The sequence below is a fragment of the Triticum dicoccoides genome, chromosome 4A (genome assembly GCF_002162155.2).
Source record: "Triticum dicoccoides isolate Atlit2015 ecotype Zavitan chromosome 4A, WEW_v2.0, whole genome shotgun sequence".
NCBI lineage: Eukaryota > Viridiplantae > Streptophyta > Magnoliopsida > Poales > Poaceae > Triticum > Triticum dicoccoides.
In genome coordinates, this window is record NC_041386.1 from 519,697,531 (window position 1) to 519,713,440 (window position 15,910).

At 45.2% G+C, this 15,910-nt stretch overlaps 1 protein-coding gene across 1 annotated transcript; it reads right to left on the reverse strand.

The window, feature by feature from the left end:
- Positions 1-2,748: 2,748 nt before the first annotated feature.
- Positions 2,749-6,050, reverse strand: LOC119286504 (very-long-chain aldehyde decarbonylase GL1-10-like). Its single transcript, XM_037565882.1, has 5 exons — positions 5,507-6,050; positions 4,438-4,760; positions 4,113-4,260; positions 3,982-4,014; positions 2,749-3,259 (listed from the first exon to the last, which is right to left on the reverse strand). Exons 1-5 carry the CDS (start codon positions 5,834-5,836, stop codon positions 3,188-3,190), a joined length of 906 nt encoding a protein of 301 aa, XP_037421779.1. The 5' UTR covers positions 5,837-6,050; the 3' UTR covers positions 2,749-3,187.
- Positions 6,051-15,910: the final 9,860 nt, after the last annotated feature.

Genomic DNA, 15,910 nt, shown 5'->3' on the forward strand with positions numbered 1-15,910 from the left:
GCATTCATACCGGCCCAAAGCACGCGAAGGTCGGCAATGATGACGCGGTGTGACCAGAGGGGGGAGGGAGGCGCTGATCGATGTGATCTCTCGGCAGTCGTCGCTTCAATGCGAACGCACGTTCGCCAGGAACCAACTCCGGCCGTTGCGCCGCATTGAAGCGGCTGATCGACCCTTCGCATGGCTGGCCGCGACTATTTAAGCCACGCTCCGGCGTGATCCACATCACACCCTCCTCCTTCCTCATACTACTCCTCCTCGTCGCACCCCTCCTCCATATCTCCGACGATGGGCAAGTCCTGTGCACTGGCGCCGGCAAGCGGTTCTGGAGCGGGATTTGGCGGCTCGTGGAGACGCCGCCCTCGACCTCCGGGGCCGTCGTTCTCGTTGGCAGGCGGCGACTCGACGTGGGTGGAGATCGTCATCTCCTCCGCCGACCAGGAGGACCAGCAGCCGCCGCAGTCCACGCCAGCGGTGCCGGGCCATGTCTACGCCGGCCCCGATGCGGAGTTCGAGGAGGAAATGGAGCTGATGCTCCATCGCTCCGTTGTCCACACCAACAGCCCGGCCCCGCCACCTGGGGGCACTCCTCCTCGTGAAGCTGGAGCCGGCATCCCCTCCATGCTCTCCGCCGCCGCCCTGCCCAAGGCGCGCGGGTGCATTCAACACTACCTCTGCGGCGGCTCCTCGTCGTCATCGTCCCGGAGCGCCATGACGGCGTAGGAGTACGCCTACCGGGAGCAGCTCCGGCGGGACTGGCGCAATGCCGCGCGCCGATCCCAGTTCTCGGACTCCGACGTCCCGCTCCCACACATCGCGACGGACCTATACCTGGCGCACGCCTAGGCCCTAGACCGCTCCGTGGCGACGTCGAAGACGGCCAAGCACCGTCTCCGCTGCCTCGATGGGGATATGGCCAAGTACGGCAAGGAATGGTCCCTCGTCGAGATCGCCGCCGTCGCCAACGACGACGCCTTCAACGACCGCCGCTCTCTCCCCCAACCCACGTTATCGGTGGCCGCGGGCGCACTGCGCACGGTGCAAGAGGAAGCGGAGAGGATCATCGGCAAGCGTCAGGCGGCCGCCAGGAAGCCCTGTCGCGGCGCGACCACCTTCCGCAGCCCCAAACCCAACGACTCCAACTCCAACGGCGGGTCGGGCGACAATGAGGGAGGAGGAGGAGCCGGCCAGCCTGGCATTGGCTACGAGGTCACCGTAAAGTATAGGATGGTTTAGGGTTTTAGTTCACTGGACGAAATATCGTCCAGTTTTATAAGCAAATTATCCTACGTTCAATGAAATCCGATGTGTTTATATCAAAATTCATCGTGTTTGCACGAATTTCACCCGGTTGATTTGAATTGTTGTGAAAATGTATGCAGCTAGCATTGGATGACGTCCTCCCGCATCTGTGTTCGCAGACTGGTCCCCTGTCTGTGGATGAATGTGGGAGGTTTTTTCGGGTTGCCTTTGGAGATGCCTTAACAAGTTTCATTGTATTTCCCGAGTACTCTCTCCGTTTCGAATTATAAGATATTCTTACTTTTTCTTAATCAAATATATATAGACGTGTTTTGATGTGTTTGTTCACTCATTTCAATTCGTATGTAGTCCATATTGATATATTCAAAACATATTAGAATTGAAAACAAAAGGGATACGTAACAAATCACATACGTTTAGCCTATCTATCGAGAATCATTCTCGCACTAGGACTAAAAGTGGAACATTTCTAGAAGTTACCAAAAGGAACACTTGTCCATGTGGATGAACTGCACTAGAACTACTAACCACCTTGCGTAAGAGAAGACATCGTTTATCCCTATCAATATGATTACCTTTTTCTGTTAGGAACGGCAATAAAAGGAAATTAAGAGAAGGAAAAGCAACAATTGGATCCACGATACTTGCTAAGGCCTGGCTAACTTTTGAGTTGTCGTTTTCCCGAGCTTTCGTCTTCTGGTTTGCGATGCGATGTCACGTTCATGATAAGAAATATACTAACATGGGTTCCGCCCACTACGGGCAGGGCTCTATCCACTCTTCCACATGTTACAAGTAACTGGGGAAATCTATCCCCTCTGGTCCACGGATAGTCGTTACCGTACAAAGCGACAATCCCTGGGCTAACATTTTGCTAATTGTATCTTCTCGTAAATTTGGATGTTCTTTCCTTTTATTTACAAGACATAGTTTGCAGTCGCCATCGTGGACCTTGTAGTGATTTGATCTCTGTCAGGTGTAAAACACTGCAAAAGTGACGTGATATATACGAAATGGGCATATCACCCCACTTTATAGAGAAAGCACAAGCGGCACGATAGATAAGAGCCCATAGAACGAAGAAGCTGAAAAACATCCTTGCATGAATGCTTTCTGGAGATTTCTCTGGCGATCGAGGAATAATACTTACCTGCACAGTTTGGGTATGTTTGGATGGTGGCCAACACTCACGCCCTATCAACTTTCTGGACATGACAAAAAAAAAATTGGTCTATGTTTGGATAGCTACCAATGTTTTTGTACCCATTCTATTTTTCTTCTAGCCGTTGTTGACCAATTCAAAGGCAAGCAAAAGTTCCATCAAAATTTTGGCTAGTCAACTATTTTGTCGTAGAAGTTAGGCTAAAACCAAACACATCAATTCTAACTAACAAGATTGCCAAGGTGATCCTCTAGAATTTTGTAGTCTCATACTCATATTGCTCATCGAAAATTCCCCCAAAAGAAAACCTCACAAAAAAATACTGATCACCGAAAGACAACATATATCGTAAATATAGGGAAAAAGATAGATTGTCCAATTATGTACAACATCTGATATTGGAAGTACAAACGCAAATGCTCTCGACTATTGTCTCCATATTTGACGGTTCCCACATGCCTGCTTGCTAGAGACATGTCACGTAGTATGCAAAGAAGCACACTTTCAAGCATATCACGAACTAAGCATCATTATTACATTCGATAATAGAGAAGTAGTGGAGCTATGTGTACGAATGGAGAACTGGAAATAATTAACACTTGGAACGACTCTGCCGGTGGTTCACGAGCCACTCAACGTTGATGATTGGCATAGAACAATTATTTATGCTAGTGTACTCCATCATGGGGATATATATCCGGAGACCACTTGAATTAGTGATAGGATTTGTATGACCATGAGTCCTCTGAAGCCAACCTCTCTCTAGTCCTGCTTTCCATTGTTGAATCCATTGTCGACTCCTTTCTGAACGTCGCTGCCTGCCAACTCCTTCAGCTGTTCGATGCAATGATACAAAAACAAACAAAGTTAAGATAATACCAGATGTTTGCCTCCTCAACAAATCCTAGGATGCAGGTAGTCTGTAAAATAAATACCTTCATTTTTGTTTCCCTATGTATTGAGTCATATTACAGTTTAAGAGAATAAGAATTGACAATATAAACTTATAAACTTTCCCTATAGCTAACTGATAATTAAGAGTATGGGTGCGTGTATGTATTATATACTCCCTCCATTTACAAATATAAGATGGTTTGGAAATCTCAATATGGACTACATATGGACTAAAATGAATGAACACACACACTAAAATGTATTTATATACATCCGATTCACAAAAAATTAGGCCATCTTATATTTGTGAAGGGAGGGAGTCCATCCCACCAACATGAATAATTTTAAACTTATTTCTTAAGGAAAAATATCAGGAATTGTTCACAAGTACAGGAAAATAATAATCATAGTGGAAATCCAAAATCAATCTATCCAACCTATGGTTGGTGGGAGTCAAATAATGTTCTTTAGCAGAGAACCAAGATGCCACGCCCTAGGAAGTGGACAAGTTGCCCTAGGAAGTGGACAAGTTTTCAAGGAAAAAGAGCCAGCATATCACACTATTATTGTAACAGTTGGCGTGAAATATTATTATGCTTAAGCATAGATAATGTTGATTGTTGAAAAGACGCTTCTTAAAAAAAAGATTGGTAGAAGCTTACCTTTGCCAAAGTTGCCTTGTGATATCTGTAGCCCTAAAAAAAGATCGAAAGATGACTTAGTGACCTGCCATCAGTTCTTAATTCATATGGTTTTAAATCATTCAAGTGTAAGATAGCAGAACTCTAGATACCTTGTCCGTTCCATAAATATAATCACAGTAGGTGAAAACAGGAGCGAAGTTGCTCTTGCTCTGTCCTCCTATGTAGTGATGGTAGTCATGGTGCTCCGCCCCTCCATAGAACGGTATATACTTCTCAGCGTTGAATGGCAACTTAAATCTGTAGTCAAAGAATTATTATACAAGACACATGTTGCAAAGCTTGTTTTTTCTCCGGTCACAAAAGAACATGTTTATAGTTAATTTGATTGGTCTCAATATGTTTAGAAATGAAACAAGTCAGATATCTGAATTCAAGAAGAAAAAAAGCCCGTTAGATGGAGTGAAGTGATGTTACCCGCTATGTATGTTGAGGCTCTCAACCAAACGTGCAGCAAACCAAATCCACAGCGTGGTAACATGGCATGGGACGAGAGCAGGGCCAGCCAAGGAGGGCACGGCAAGGATGAGCATCTCAGCCCAGTGTCCATACCATGCGGCATACGCCATAGGTGCCGTGAACTCATGGTGAACATGGTGGATCTTTTCGTAGCCCCATTTTGTGTGCAACAGCCGATGGAGCCAGTAGTTCAGATAGTCTTCCACCAAGAAGTATACCGTCAGTTGTGCCGCTATCTCCCCCATTGACGGCAATGGAAGTCCCGTCCGTATGTCCATTATCTAACAAACACACAATATAGAAACTGAGTTGTTTTCTTGGAAGTTTGTTCTCTAGGCACTTAAATTTCTTATGGCATATATAGGTGCTTTCCTAGTTACTTCGCATGTTTTTTTTTTGCGAATGATTCTTCTCATGTTCTTACTCTTAGTGTTTTTCAGTCATTGGATTTCTAAATAGTTACATCTACATCAGTTCAAATTTCTATGCACCATGTCCATGTATGTTTTATATATCTATCAATTTTAGGTAGCTAATACTCATCCAGATAAAAGACCTAAGTTACGTCTCTGAACCTTTATCCAACGAGGCTCAGCTTGCAGTTGCTGAACTGTGCTGTACTGGACTTATTTTACACTCTTCTGCGTACAAATAGCGACAGAAATAGGGAAAAAATTGTTAGCAAACAGTAGAACATACAAAAATTGGTCAGTCACACGAGATTATAATAATCTACATCAACGCCATATAGAGCATGAATCTTTACTAATTAATAACAGGCTAGTGCACAGTATTTATCTAGTGATTTGTTTTTCAATCTAAATTCAGGTCCAGAAGTTTCGATTGAAAATTAAGTGTCTACTCAAAGATTCCAACGTTCACATGCAGTTTCCATCTTCTAACTCGGTAATAGTAGGCGAGATCTAAGTCATTACTCCAGTTTCATTTTTATGTTTTTTTTTCATGAACAAAAAACCTAATTTCCTAATTATAACCAGTAAGTCACAATGCAAGAGGTGTAGTAGACCTTGGCGGCAGGATACGAGATGAGTTGGTATGGTCCGATGATGAGCAGCGAGACCCGAACGGCGTCCATGTAGCAGCGGAAGAAGGTGGCCGGCGGGTGCTGCACCTTGGGCTGCAGCTTGTACGGTGCGGCGGCGGCCGGCGCGGCGAGGTCGAAGAGGGCGAGGGGCAGCGGCGCCAGCGTGTAGACGACCAATGTGATGGCGATGTTGGGCCAGTGAAGGTAGCGGTCCGGCACCGACGCCGAGTAGCGGAGCCACGCGGCCTCCGCCCACGTCAGGGCGCGGCCGAGCGCCGCCTCCGCCTCGCCGGCCGTCGCGTACGGCAGCATCTTACCGGCGTCGATCGATCTCGGGAGAGGAAGGAAAGGTTCTATCTGTTGCTCTGCTCCGGGATCGGGGCAGAGGCCGTTGCGCACCTTGGAAAGTTTCCGCGTCCACGCTATGGGTGGCTAGTTATACTCGCGTCACTTGAAGAGGAGGCCGGGCGTACGTGTAGATGCGCTCTGACCCGCGGGACGTGACGGAGTGAGCAATCGGAGGGCTTGCATGTTGCCTTATTTATAGTGGATGTTAGTTAGCTAGGGCAAATGCAATTGCGTGACTCCAGGTTCCTGAGTCACCCATTGCCGTTGATGAGCCCAGCGAAAAAGTAGCACTACTAAGATGAGATAAACATTACTCTTGTTTGTTAGATATAATGATAAGGACCATGATATGATTTTTCTGTTGTGGATGATTCCTCTCACGTCTAAGCTAGCACCATTTTTTTCCTCCACGTCCCATCTTCGATCACATGCATGTTCACTAAATAAAACAGGTGCAACAAGACGTGACAAAAGATCGTCTTTTTCTAGCACCGCGGATGCCTTAAAAAAGAGTCTAAAGTCTAATTGGTTCACACCACCAATTTTGTATTTTTTAGGGGTAAAGGCCAACTTTATACATATATTTTTGTATTTTTTAGGCTGTCCAACTTTATATATATTGATCAAAAAGAAGGAATACTTTTCTCCAGACCGGACCACTGGCTTAGCAGGACCGGGCCAGGCCCTAGGCAAGCCCCAGGCCGAATATGTGCTACAGTATCGAAGATGCTATACCAATGAAGAAGGAATCCGGCGTCACGTCTCGGCCCGTGGCCCGGCTAGTCTGGGGCCTGGCTACACCTTTGCTTAGAACTATCTTCCCCCAAAACAATTGACTGAGACCCCTCACTTTCTCAAAAAAAGAAAAGACTGAGACCCCTCACAAAAATTTGATTGAGTCATTTTAGGTATTAATAAAAAAAGCTGTCATCATTTTGGATTTTTTTTTGCCATGCCATTTTAGCGCTAGCAGGATTCGGTCATTTAAGCTTAACTAGCTAATTGTCCGTGCATTGCGCATATATATTTTTTGCGGTTCAACACCAAGCATGTCCAATGTACACCTCACACCCGTCATATTTTAGATTTTGATAAGATTTAATTTTAGTTGAGGATAGCGAAAATTGTCATCTTCGTACTCTCGTCATGTTGCATGCCACTTGGTTGTTTTCTTTTCCTATTTCACTTATGCTTTTTATGGGCATGATTGTGATGTTGCTCCAGCCATCTTAGTTGCTTTGCCACTGTGGTTCTGGTTGTATGGGTGTTTGATTTAGGACGCCGATAAGTGCCACATGTGTGGGCGTTAGGGAGTCCGCCCACACATTTTGTGTGGTGTATAAGAGGAACAGCCCACACACCTACGTGTGGGCAAAATAATTAGCGCCCACACGCCTCTTTTTTCCTCTCCCGGTCCATTTCACACGCGTGCGTGTGGGCGAAGTTGATAACGCCCACACGCCCGTATGTCAGGTCTCGTACCTCCTGGTCCCGCACGCCACGCGTGACAGTCACCACGCGCCCGCAGTTGCCATGGTCCAGACCCTCGTCCATGTTCGTTTAATTGCAGTTGCCATGTCGCTGAACTACAGTTACCATGTCGGACAACTGCAGTTGACATGGTTGCTCAACTGCAGTTGCCATGTATGATCTGATCTAATGTAGTTGCCATGATTTCATAATTTTAGGAGTTGCCACATACTAACACTAGGCAGTTGAGAGAGTTGCCATGTGCTCACAAACATGCTAGGGCAGTTGCCATGTAAAAAGGAAGAGTTGACATCTACTTACGTGCATGTTAGGGCAGTTGCCATGTACATGCACGTTAGGGCAGTTGCCATGTACCATGCAAAAACATATGGCAACTCGGTAAAAGAGAGTTGCCATCTGCTTACGTGCACACTAGGCAGTTGCCGTGTACCCTGCAAAACACATGGCAAACTCGGGTAAAAAAAGAGAGTTGCCACCTGCTTATAAAAGCACACTAGGGGCAGTTGCCATGTGCAGTGCAAAAACACATGGCAACTAGCAACTTGGGTGTGGGAGAGGAGAAGGGCGTGTGGGCAAGATGCCAAATGCCCACACACTAGCCCTTGTGTGTGCGTACAAAGTGGCGTGTGGGCGAACTACTGAACGCCCACACACCAGCCCCTCCTGTGTGGTGAAACGGCCGTGTGGGCGACCGGCTGAACGCCCACACACCAGGCTAGTCCTACGTGGCACTAGAAACATGCCAAGATTCGTGCCCTCACGAACGGACGCGGATCCACGCGTGTGGGCGAGATGCAAACGCCCACACGTTTGGGCGTTAACATTTCCGTTGATTTATTTATAAAATGGGGTGAAAGCCTATTTCGAGAGAAGGCAAAGAATTTTTTGATTTAGTTGAGGTTATGGTAAGATTTGATTTGATTAAGGTATGGAAAGGAAAAGGCAAGAAAAGTTTTGATTTGGTTGAGATTTTGCAAAGATTTATTTGATTTGATTTAGTTAATGTAGAACATGATTTTGAAAAGTACCGATTTACCTTATATTATCACAAGTTTTTGTATTTATGTTGGTCTTTATTTTGTGCGGCATTAGTTGAGACTATCAAAAAAATCAACCAAAAGCCAAAGGGTCGTGGGAGGAGAATACTGAGGGATGAGGTGAACCGAACCTACCAACACCTAGAGACTAGTGGTCCCTGGCGGCTAGAACCCTAGTCGCCGCCAGGAGAGGCCAATCTTCCAGTGCCACCCTCCGGCGGCTCCCCTTCGTCGGCGACCTCAGTTGTCGGTGGTGAGGGGGGACACTGGGTCCACGCGTGTGGATCGTTTTTACTCTCTCATGGTCTAGGTTTTTAGGCTGTTCATCGTTTTGGCTTCGGTGACGACGATGATGACACTGAATAAAGATTCTTTGGACCTTCCCTGACAAGGCCATCGGTTCTATGGTTGGGGTTGGATTTGGAAACTAGGTTGTTCAAGTAAGGATAGCGTGGCGGCGGCATCCTCGTAGTGGACCTATGTCCTCGGGCTCCGCCGTTGCGACGACGTTTGCTCCAGCTTCGGCGCAGAGCTTGGGTGGTAGTCCAGGAGCGGATGCAGATTATGGTGTGCATTGACGACATATGGAAGACGCAACATGTGTTGTGTTCGTGGTTCGTGGATGACAGGTATGGTTTCCTGCTTCGGCGTCTTAGTCGTGGTGGGGTGTGATGTCTACTACACAACTTAGTCGTGTTGGGCCTCCATGAAGGAAATATGCCCTAGAGGCAATAATAAAGTTGTTATTTATATTTCCTCATATCATGATAAATGTTTATTATTCATGCTAGAATTGTATTAACCGGACACTTAGTACATGTGTGAATACATAGATAAACAGAGTGTCCCTAGTATGCATCTACTTGACTAGCTCGTTAATCAAAGATGGTTAAGTTTCCTAGCCATAGACATGTGTTGTCATTTGATGAATAGGATCACATCATTAGAGAATTATGTGATGGACAAGATCCATCCGTTAGCTTAGCATAATGATCGTTTAGTTTTTCTGCTATTGCTTTCTTCACGACTTATACATCTTCCTCACACTATGAGATTATGCAACTCTTGAATACCGGAGGAACACCTTATGTGCTATCAAACGTCACAATGTAACAGGGTGATTATAAAGATGCTCTATAGGTGTCTCCGATGGTGTTTGTTGAGTTGGCATAGATCGAGATTAGGATTTTTTACTTCGTGTGTCGGAGAGGTATCTCCGAGCCCTCTCGGTAATGCACATCACTATGAGCCTTGCAAGCAATGTGACTAATGAGTTAGTCATGGGATGATGCATTACGGAACGACTAAAGAGACTTGCCTGTGAAGAGATTGAACTAGGTATGATGATACCGACGATCGAATCTCGGGCAAGTAACATACCGATGACAAAGGGAACAACGTATGTTGTTATGCAGTTTGACTGATAAAGATCTTTGTAGAATATGTAGGAGCCAATATGAGCATCCAGGTTCCGCTATTGGTTATTGACCGGAGATGTGTCTCGGTCATGTCTACATAGTTCTCGAACCTGTAGGGTCCGCACACTTAACGTTCGATGATGATTTGTATTATGAGTTATGTGATTTGATGACCGAAGGTTGTTCAGAGTCCCGATGAGATCACAGACATGACGAGGAGTCTCGAAATGGTCGAGACATAAAGATTCATATATTGGAAGGTTACATTCAGACACCGGGATGGTTCAGGTCGTTTCGGATGAGCTTCGGAGTACCGGGGGTTACCGGAACCCCCCCCCCCCCTCGAAAAGTTATTGGGCCTCACGGGTCTAGTGGCGAAAGAGAGGAGGCCTGCCAAGGAGTGCCCCCCCCAAAGCCCAATCCGAATTGGGTTAGGGTTGGGGGGCGGCCCCCCTTTCCTTCTCTCCTCCTTCTCCTTCCCTCCTTCTCCTACTAGGAATAGGAAAGAGGAGGAGTCCTAGTAGGATTCCCCACACCTGGCGCGCCCCCTTAGGGCCGGCCACCTCTTCCCTACCCTCCTCTATATACGTGGCCAGGGGGCACCCCATAGACACACAAGTTGATCTTTTAGCCGTGTGCGGTGCCCCCCTCCACAATTACACACCTTAGTCATATCGTTGTAGTGCTTAGGCGAAGCCCTGCGTCGGTAACTTCATCATCACCGTCACCATGCCGTCATGATGACGGAACTCTCTCTCGTCCTCAACTGGATCAAGAGTTCGAGGGACGTCATCGAGCTGAACGTGTGCTGATCGCAGAGGTGCCGTGCGTTCAGTACTTGGATCTGTTGAATTGCAAAGACGTTCGACTACATCAACTGTGTTACTAAACGCTTCCGCTTTCGGTCTACGAGGGTACGTAGGCACACTCTCCCCTCTCGTTTCTATGCATATCCTAGATAGATCTTGCATGATCGTAGATATTTTTTTTTTGAAATATTGCGTTCCCCAACAGTGGCATCCGAGCCAGGTCTATGCGTAGATGGTATATGCACGAGTAGAACACAATGAGTTGTGGGTGATAATAGTCATACTGCTTACTAGCATGTCTTACTTTGATTCGGCGGTATTGTTGGATGAAGCGGCCTAGACCGACATTACATGACCACATTCATGAGACTGGTTCTACCGACGTGCTTAGCACACAGGTGGCTAGTGGGTGTCTGTTTCTCCAACTTTAGTTGAATCGAGTTTGACTACGCCCGGTCCTTGTTGAAGGTTAAAACAACACACATGACAAAAAATCATTGTGCTTTTGATGCGTAGCTAAGAACTGTTCTTGCTAGAAGCCCGTAGCAGCCACGTAAAACTTGCAACAACAAAGTAGAGGACGTTTAACTTGTTTTTGCAGGGCATGTTGTGATGTGATATGGTCAAGACGTGATGATATAAATTGTTGTATGAGATGATCATGTTTTGTAACAGTTATCGACAACTGGCAGGAGCCATATGGTTGTCACTTTATTGTATGAAATGCAATCGCCATGTAATTTCTTTACTTTATCACTAAGTGGTAGTGATAGTTGTAGAAGCAATAGTTGGCGAGACGACAATGATGCTACGATGGAGATCAAGATGTCAAGCCGATGACGATGGTGATCATGACGGTGCTTTGGAGATGGAGATCAAAAGCACAAGATGATGATGGCCATATCATATCACTTATTTTGATTGCATGTGATGTTTATCCTTTATGCATCTTATTTTGCTTAGTACGGCGGTAGCATTATAAGATGATCTCTCACTAAATTTCAAGGTACAAGTGTTCTCCCTGAGTATGCACCGTTGCTACAGTTCGTCCTGCCGAGACACCACGTGATGATCAGGTGTGATAAGCTCTACGTTCACATACAATGGGTGCAACCAGTTTTGCACAAGCAGAATACTCAGGTTAAACTTGACGAGCCTAGCATATGCAGATATGGCCTCGGAACACTAAGATCGAAAGGTCGAGCGTGAATCATATAGTAGATATGATCAACATAGTGATGTTCACCATTGAAAACTTCTCCATCTCACGTGATGATCGGACATGGTTTAGTTGATATGGATCACGTGATCATTTAGATGACTAGAGGGATGTCTATCTAAGTGGGAGTTCTTAAGTAATATGATTAATTGAACTTTAATTTATCATGAACTTAGTACCTGATAGTGTTTTGCATGTCTATGTTGATGTAGATAAATGGCTTGTGCCACTGTTCCTTTGAGTTTTAATGCGTTCCTAGAGAAAGCTAAGTTGAAAGATGATGGTAGCAACTACACGGACTGGATCCGTAACTTGAGGATTATCCTCATTGCTGCACAGAAGAATTACGTCCTGGAAGGACAGCTAGGTGCAAAGCCCATTGCAAGAGCAACTCCAGATGGTATGAACGTCTGGCAGAGCAAAGCTGATGACTACTCGATAGTTCAGTGTGCCATGCTTTAAGGCTTAGAATCAGGACTTCAATGACGTTTTGAACGTCATGGAGCATATGAGATGTTCCAGGAGTTGAAGTTAATATTTCAAGCAAATGCCCGGATTGAGAGATATGAAGTCTCCAATAAGTTCTACAGCTGCAAAATGGAGGAGAATATTTCTGTCAGTGAAGATATACTCAGAATGTCTGGGTACCACAACCACTTGACTCAACTGGGAGTTAATCTTCCTCATGATAGTGTCATTGACAGAGTTCTTCAATCACTGCCACCAAGCTACAAGAGCTTCGTGATGAACTATAATATGCAAGGGATGGATAAGACAATTCCCAAGCTCTTCACAATGCTAAAGGCCGTGGAGGTAGAAATCAAGAAGGAGCATCAAGTGTTGATGGTTAACAAGACCACTAGTTTCAAGAAAAGGGCAAAGGGAAGAAGAGGAACTTCAAGAAGAACGACAAGCAAGTTGCTGCTCAAGTCAAGAAGCCCAGGTCTGGACCTAAGCCTGAGACTGAGTGCTTCTACTGCAAAGGGACTAGTCACTGGAAGCGGAACTGCCCCAAGTATTTGGCGGATAAGAAGGATGGCAAAGTGAAAGGTATATTTGATATACATGTTATTGATGTGTACCTTACTAATGCTCGCAGTAGTGCCTGGGCATTTGATACTGATTCTGTTGCTCATATTTGCAACTCAAAATAGGGGCTACGGATTAAGCGAAGATTGGCTAAGGACGAGGTGACGATGCGCGTGGGAAATGGTTCCAAAGTCAATGTGATCGCGGTCGGCACGCTACCTCTACATCTACCTTCGGGATTAGTTTTAGACCCTGAATAATTGTTATTTGGTGCCAGTGTTAAGCATGAACATTATAGCGTAATGGTGTGTCCGAACGTCGTAACCGCACTTTATTAGATATGGTGCAATCTATGATGTCTCTTACTGATTTACCACTATCGTTTTGGGGTTATGCTTTAGAGATGGCTGCATTCACGTTAAATAGGGCACCATCGAAATCCGTTGAGATGACACCATATGAACTGTGGTTTGGCAAGAAACCCAAGTTGTCATTTCTTAAAGTTTGGGGCTGCGATGCTTATGTGAAAAAGCTTCAACCGGATAAGCTCGAATGCAAATCGGAGAAATGTGTCTTCATATGATACCCAAAGGATACTGTTGGGTACACCTTCTATCACAGATCCGAAGGCAAGATATTCGTTGCTAAGAATGGATCCTTTCTAGAGAAGGAGTTTCTCTCGAAAGAAGTGAGTGGGAGGAAGTAGAACTTGATAAGGTAATTGTACCTTCTCCCTTATTGGAAAGTAGTTCATCACAGAAATCAGTTCCAGTGATTCCTACACCAATTAGTGAGGAAATTAATGATGATGATGATGAAACTTCTGATCAAGTTACTACCGAACCTCGTAGGTCAACCAGAGTAAGATCCACACCAGAGTGGTATGGTAATCCTGTTCTGGACGTCATGTTACTTGACCATGACGAACCTACGAACTATGAGGTGAAGGAAATATGCCCTAGAGGCAGTAATAAAGTTGTTATTTATATTTCTTTATATCATGATAAATGTTTATTATTCATGCTAGTATTGTATTAACCGGAAACTTAGTACATGTGTGAATACATAGACAAACAGAGTGTCACTAGTATGCCTCTACTTGACTAGATTGTTGAATCAATGATGGTTATGTTTCCTGACCATGGACATGAGTTGTCATTTTATTAACGGGATCACATCATTAGAGAATGATGTGATTGACTTGACCCATCCATTAGCTTAGCACAATGATCGGTTAGTTTGTTGCTATTGCTTTCTCCATAACTTATACATGTTCCTATGACTATGAGATCATGCAACTCCCGAATACCGGAGGAACACTTTGTGTGCTACCAAACTTCACAACATAACTGAGTGATTATAGAGGTGCTCTACAGGTGTCTTCGATGGTGTTTGTTGACTTTGCATGGATTGAGATTAGGATTTGTCAATCCGATTGTCAGAAAGGTATCTCTGGGCCTGATGTCTACTACACAACCTTCTTCTTGTAGACGTTGTTGGGCCTCCAAGTGCAGAGGTTTGTAGGACAGTAGCAAATTTCCCTCGAGTGGATGACCTAAGGTTTATCAATCCGTAGGAGGCGTAGGATGAAGATGGTCTCTCTCAAGCAACCCTGCAACCAAATAACAAAGAGTCTCTTGTGTCCCCAACACACCCAATACAATGGTAAATTGTATAGGTGCACTAGTTCGGTGAAGAGATGGTGATACAAGTGCAATATGGATAGTAGATAATAGTTTTTGTAATCTGAAATTATAAAAACAGCAAGGTAGCAAGTGATAAAAGTGAGCGTAAATGGTATTGCAATGATGGTAAACAAGGCCTAGGGTTCATACTTTCACTAGTGTAAGTTCCCTCAACAATACTAACATAATTGGATCACATAACTATCCCTCAACATGCAACAAAGAGTCACTCCAAAGTCACTAATAGCGGAGAACAAATGAAGAGATTATGGTAGGGTACGAAACCACCTCAAAGTTATTCTTTCCAATCAATCCGTTGGGCTATTCCTATAAGTGTCACAAACAGCCCTAGATTTCGTACTAGATAACACCTTAAGACACAAATCAACCAAAACCCTAATGTCACCTAGATACTCCAATGTCACCTCAAGTATCCGTGGGTATGATTATATGATATGCATCACACAATCTCAGATTCATCTATTCAACCAACACATAGATCCTCAAAGAGTGCCCCAAAGTTCTACCGGAGAATCACGATGAAAACGTGTACCAACCCCTATGCATAGGTTCCCAATGTCACGAAACCCGCAAGTTGGTCACCTTAACATACATCAAGTGGCATGTGGTATCCCATTGTCACCACAGATATCCACGGCAAGACATACATCAAGTGTTCTCAAATCTTTAAAGACTCAATCCAATAAGATAACTTCAAAGGGGAAACTCAATTCATTACAAGAGAGAAGAGGGGGAGGAGAAACATAAGATCCAACTATAATATCAAAGCTCGTGATACATCAAGATCGTATCATCTCAAGAACACGAGAGAGAGAGAGAGAGATCAAACACATAGCTACTGGTACATACCCTCAGCCCCGAGGGAGAACTACTCCCTCCTCGTCATGGAGAGCACCGGGATGATGAAGATGGCCACCGGAGAGGGATTGCCCCCTCCGGCAGGGTGCCGGAACAGGTCTAGATTGGTTTTCAGTGGCTACGGAGGCTTTTGGCGGCGGAACTCCCGATCTATTGTGCGTTCTGGAAGTTTTAGGTCACGTGGGTATATATGGGTGCAGGGAGGACGTCGAAGGAGCCACGAGGGTCCCACGAGATAGGGGGCGCGCCCTAGGGGGGGCACCCCCACCCTCGTGAGCACCTCGTGTCTCCCCTGATGTGGGGTCCAAGTTCATCAGGTGTGTTTCCTTCCAAAAATAACTTCTCCAGTTGATTTCGTTCCGTTTTGACTCCGTCTGATATTCCTTTTCTTCGAAACACTGAAATGGGCATAAAACAGCAAATCTGGGCTGGGCCTCCGGTTAATAGGTTAGTCCCAAACGTAATATAAAA

What these genes read in the sequence shown, in the direction of transcription:
- LOC119286504 (XM_037565882.1), bottom strand. Translation starts at nt 5,836, where the DNA reads ATGCTGCCGTACGCGACGGCCGGCGAGGCGGAGGCGGCGCTCGGCCGC. An exon ending in TCTCGTATCCTGCCGCCAAG is followed by an intron (nt 4,761 to 5,506) that starts GTCTACTACACC and finishes TGTGTTTGTTAG; the next exon opens with ATAATGGACATACGGACGGG. An exon ending in AGCCTCAACATACATAGCGG is followed by an intron (nt 4,261 to 4,437) that starts GTAACATCACTT and finishes CTTTGACTACAG; the next exon opens with ATTTAAGTTGCCATTCAACG.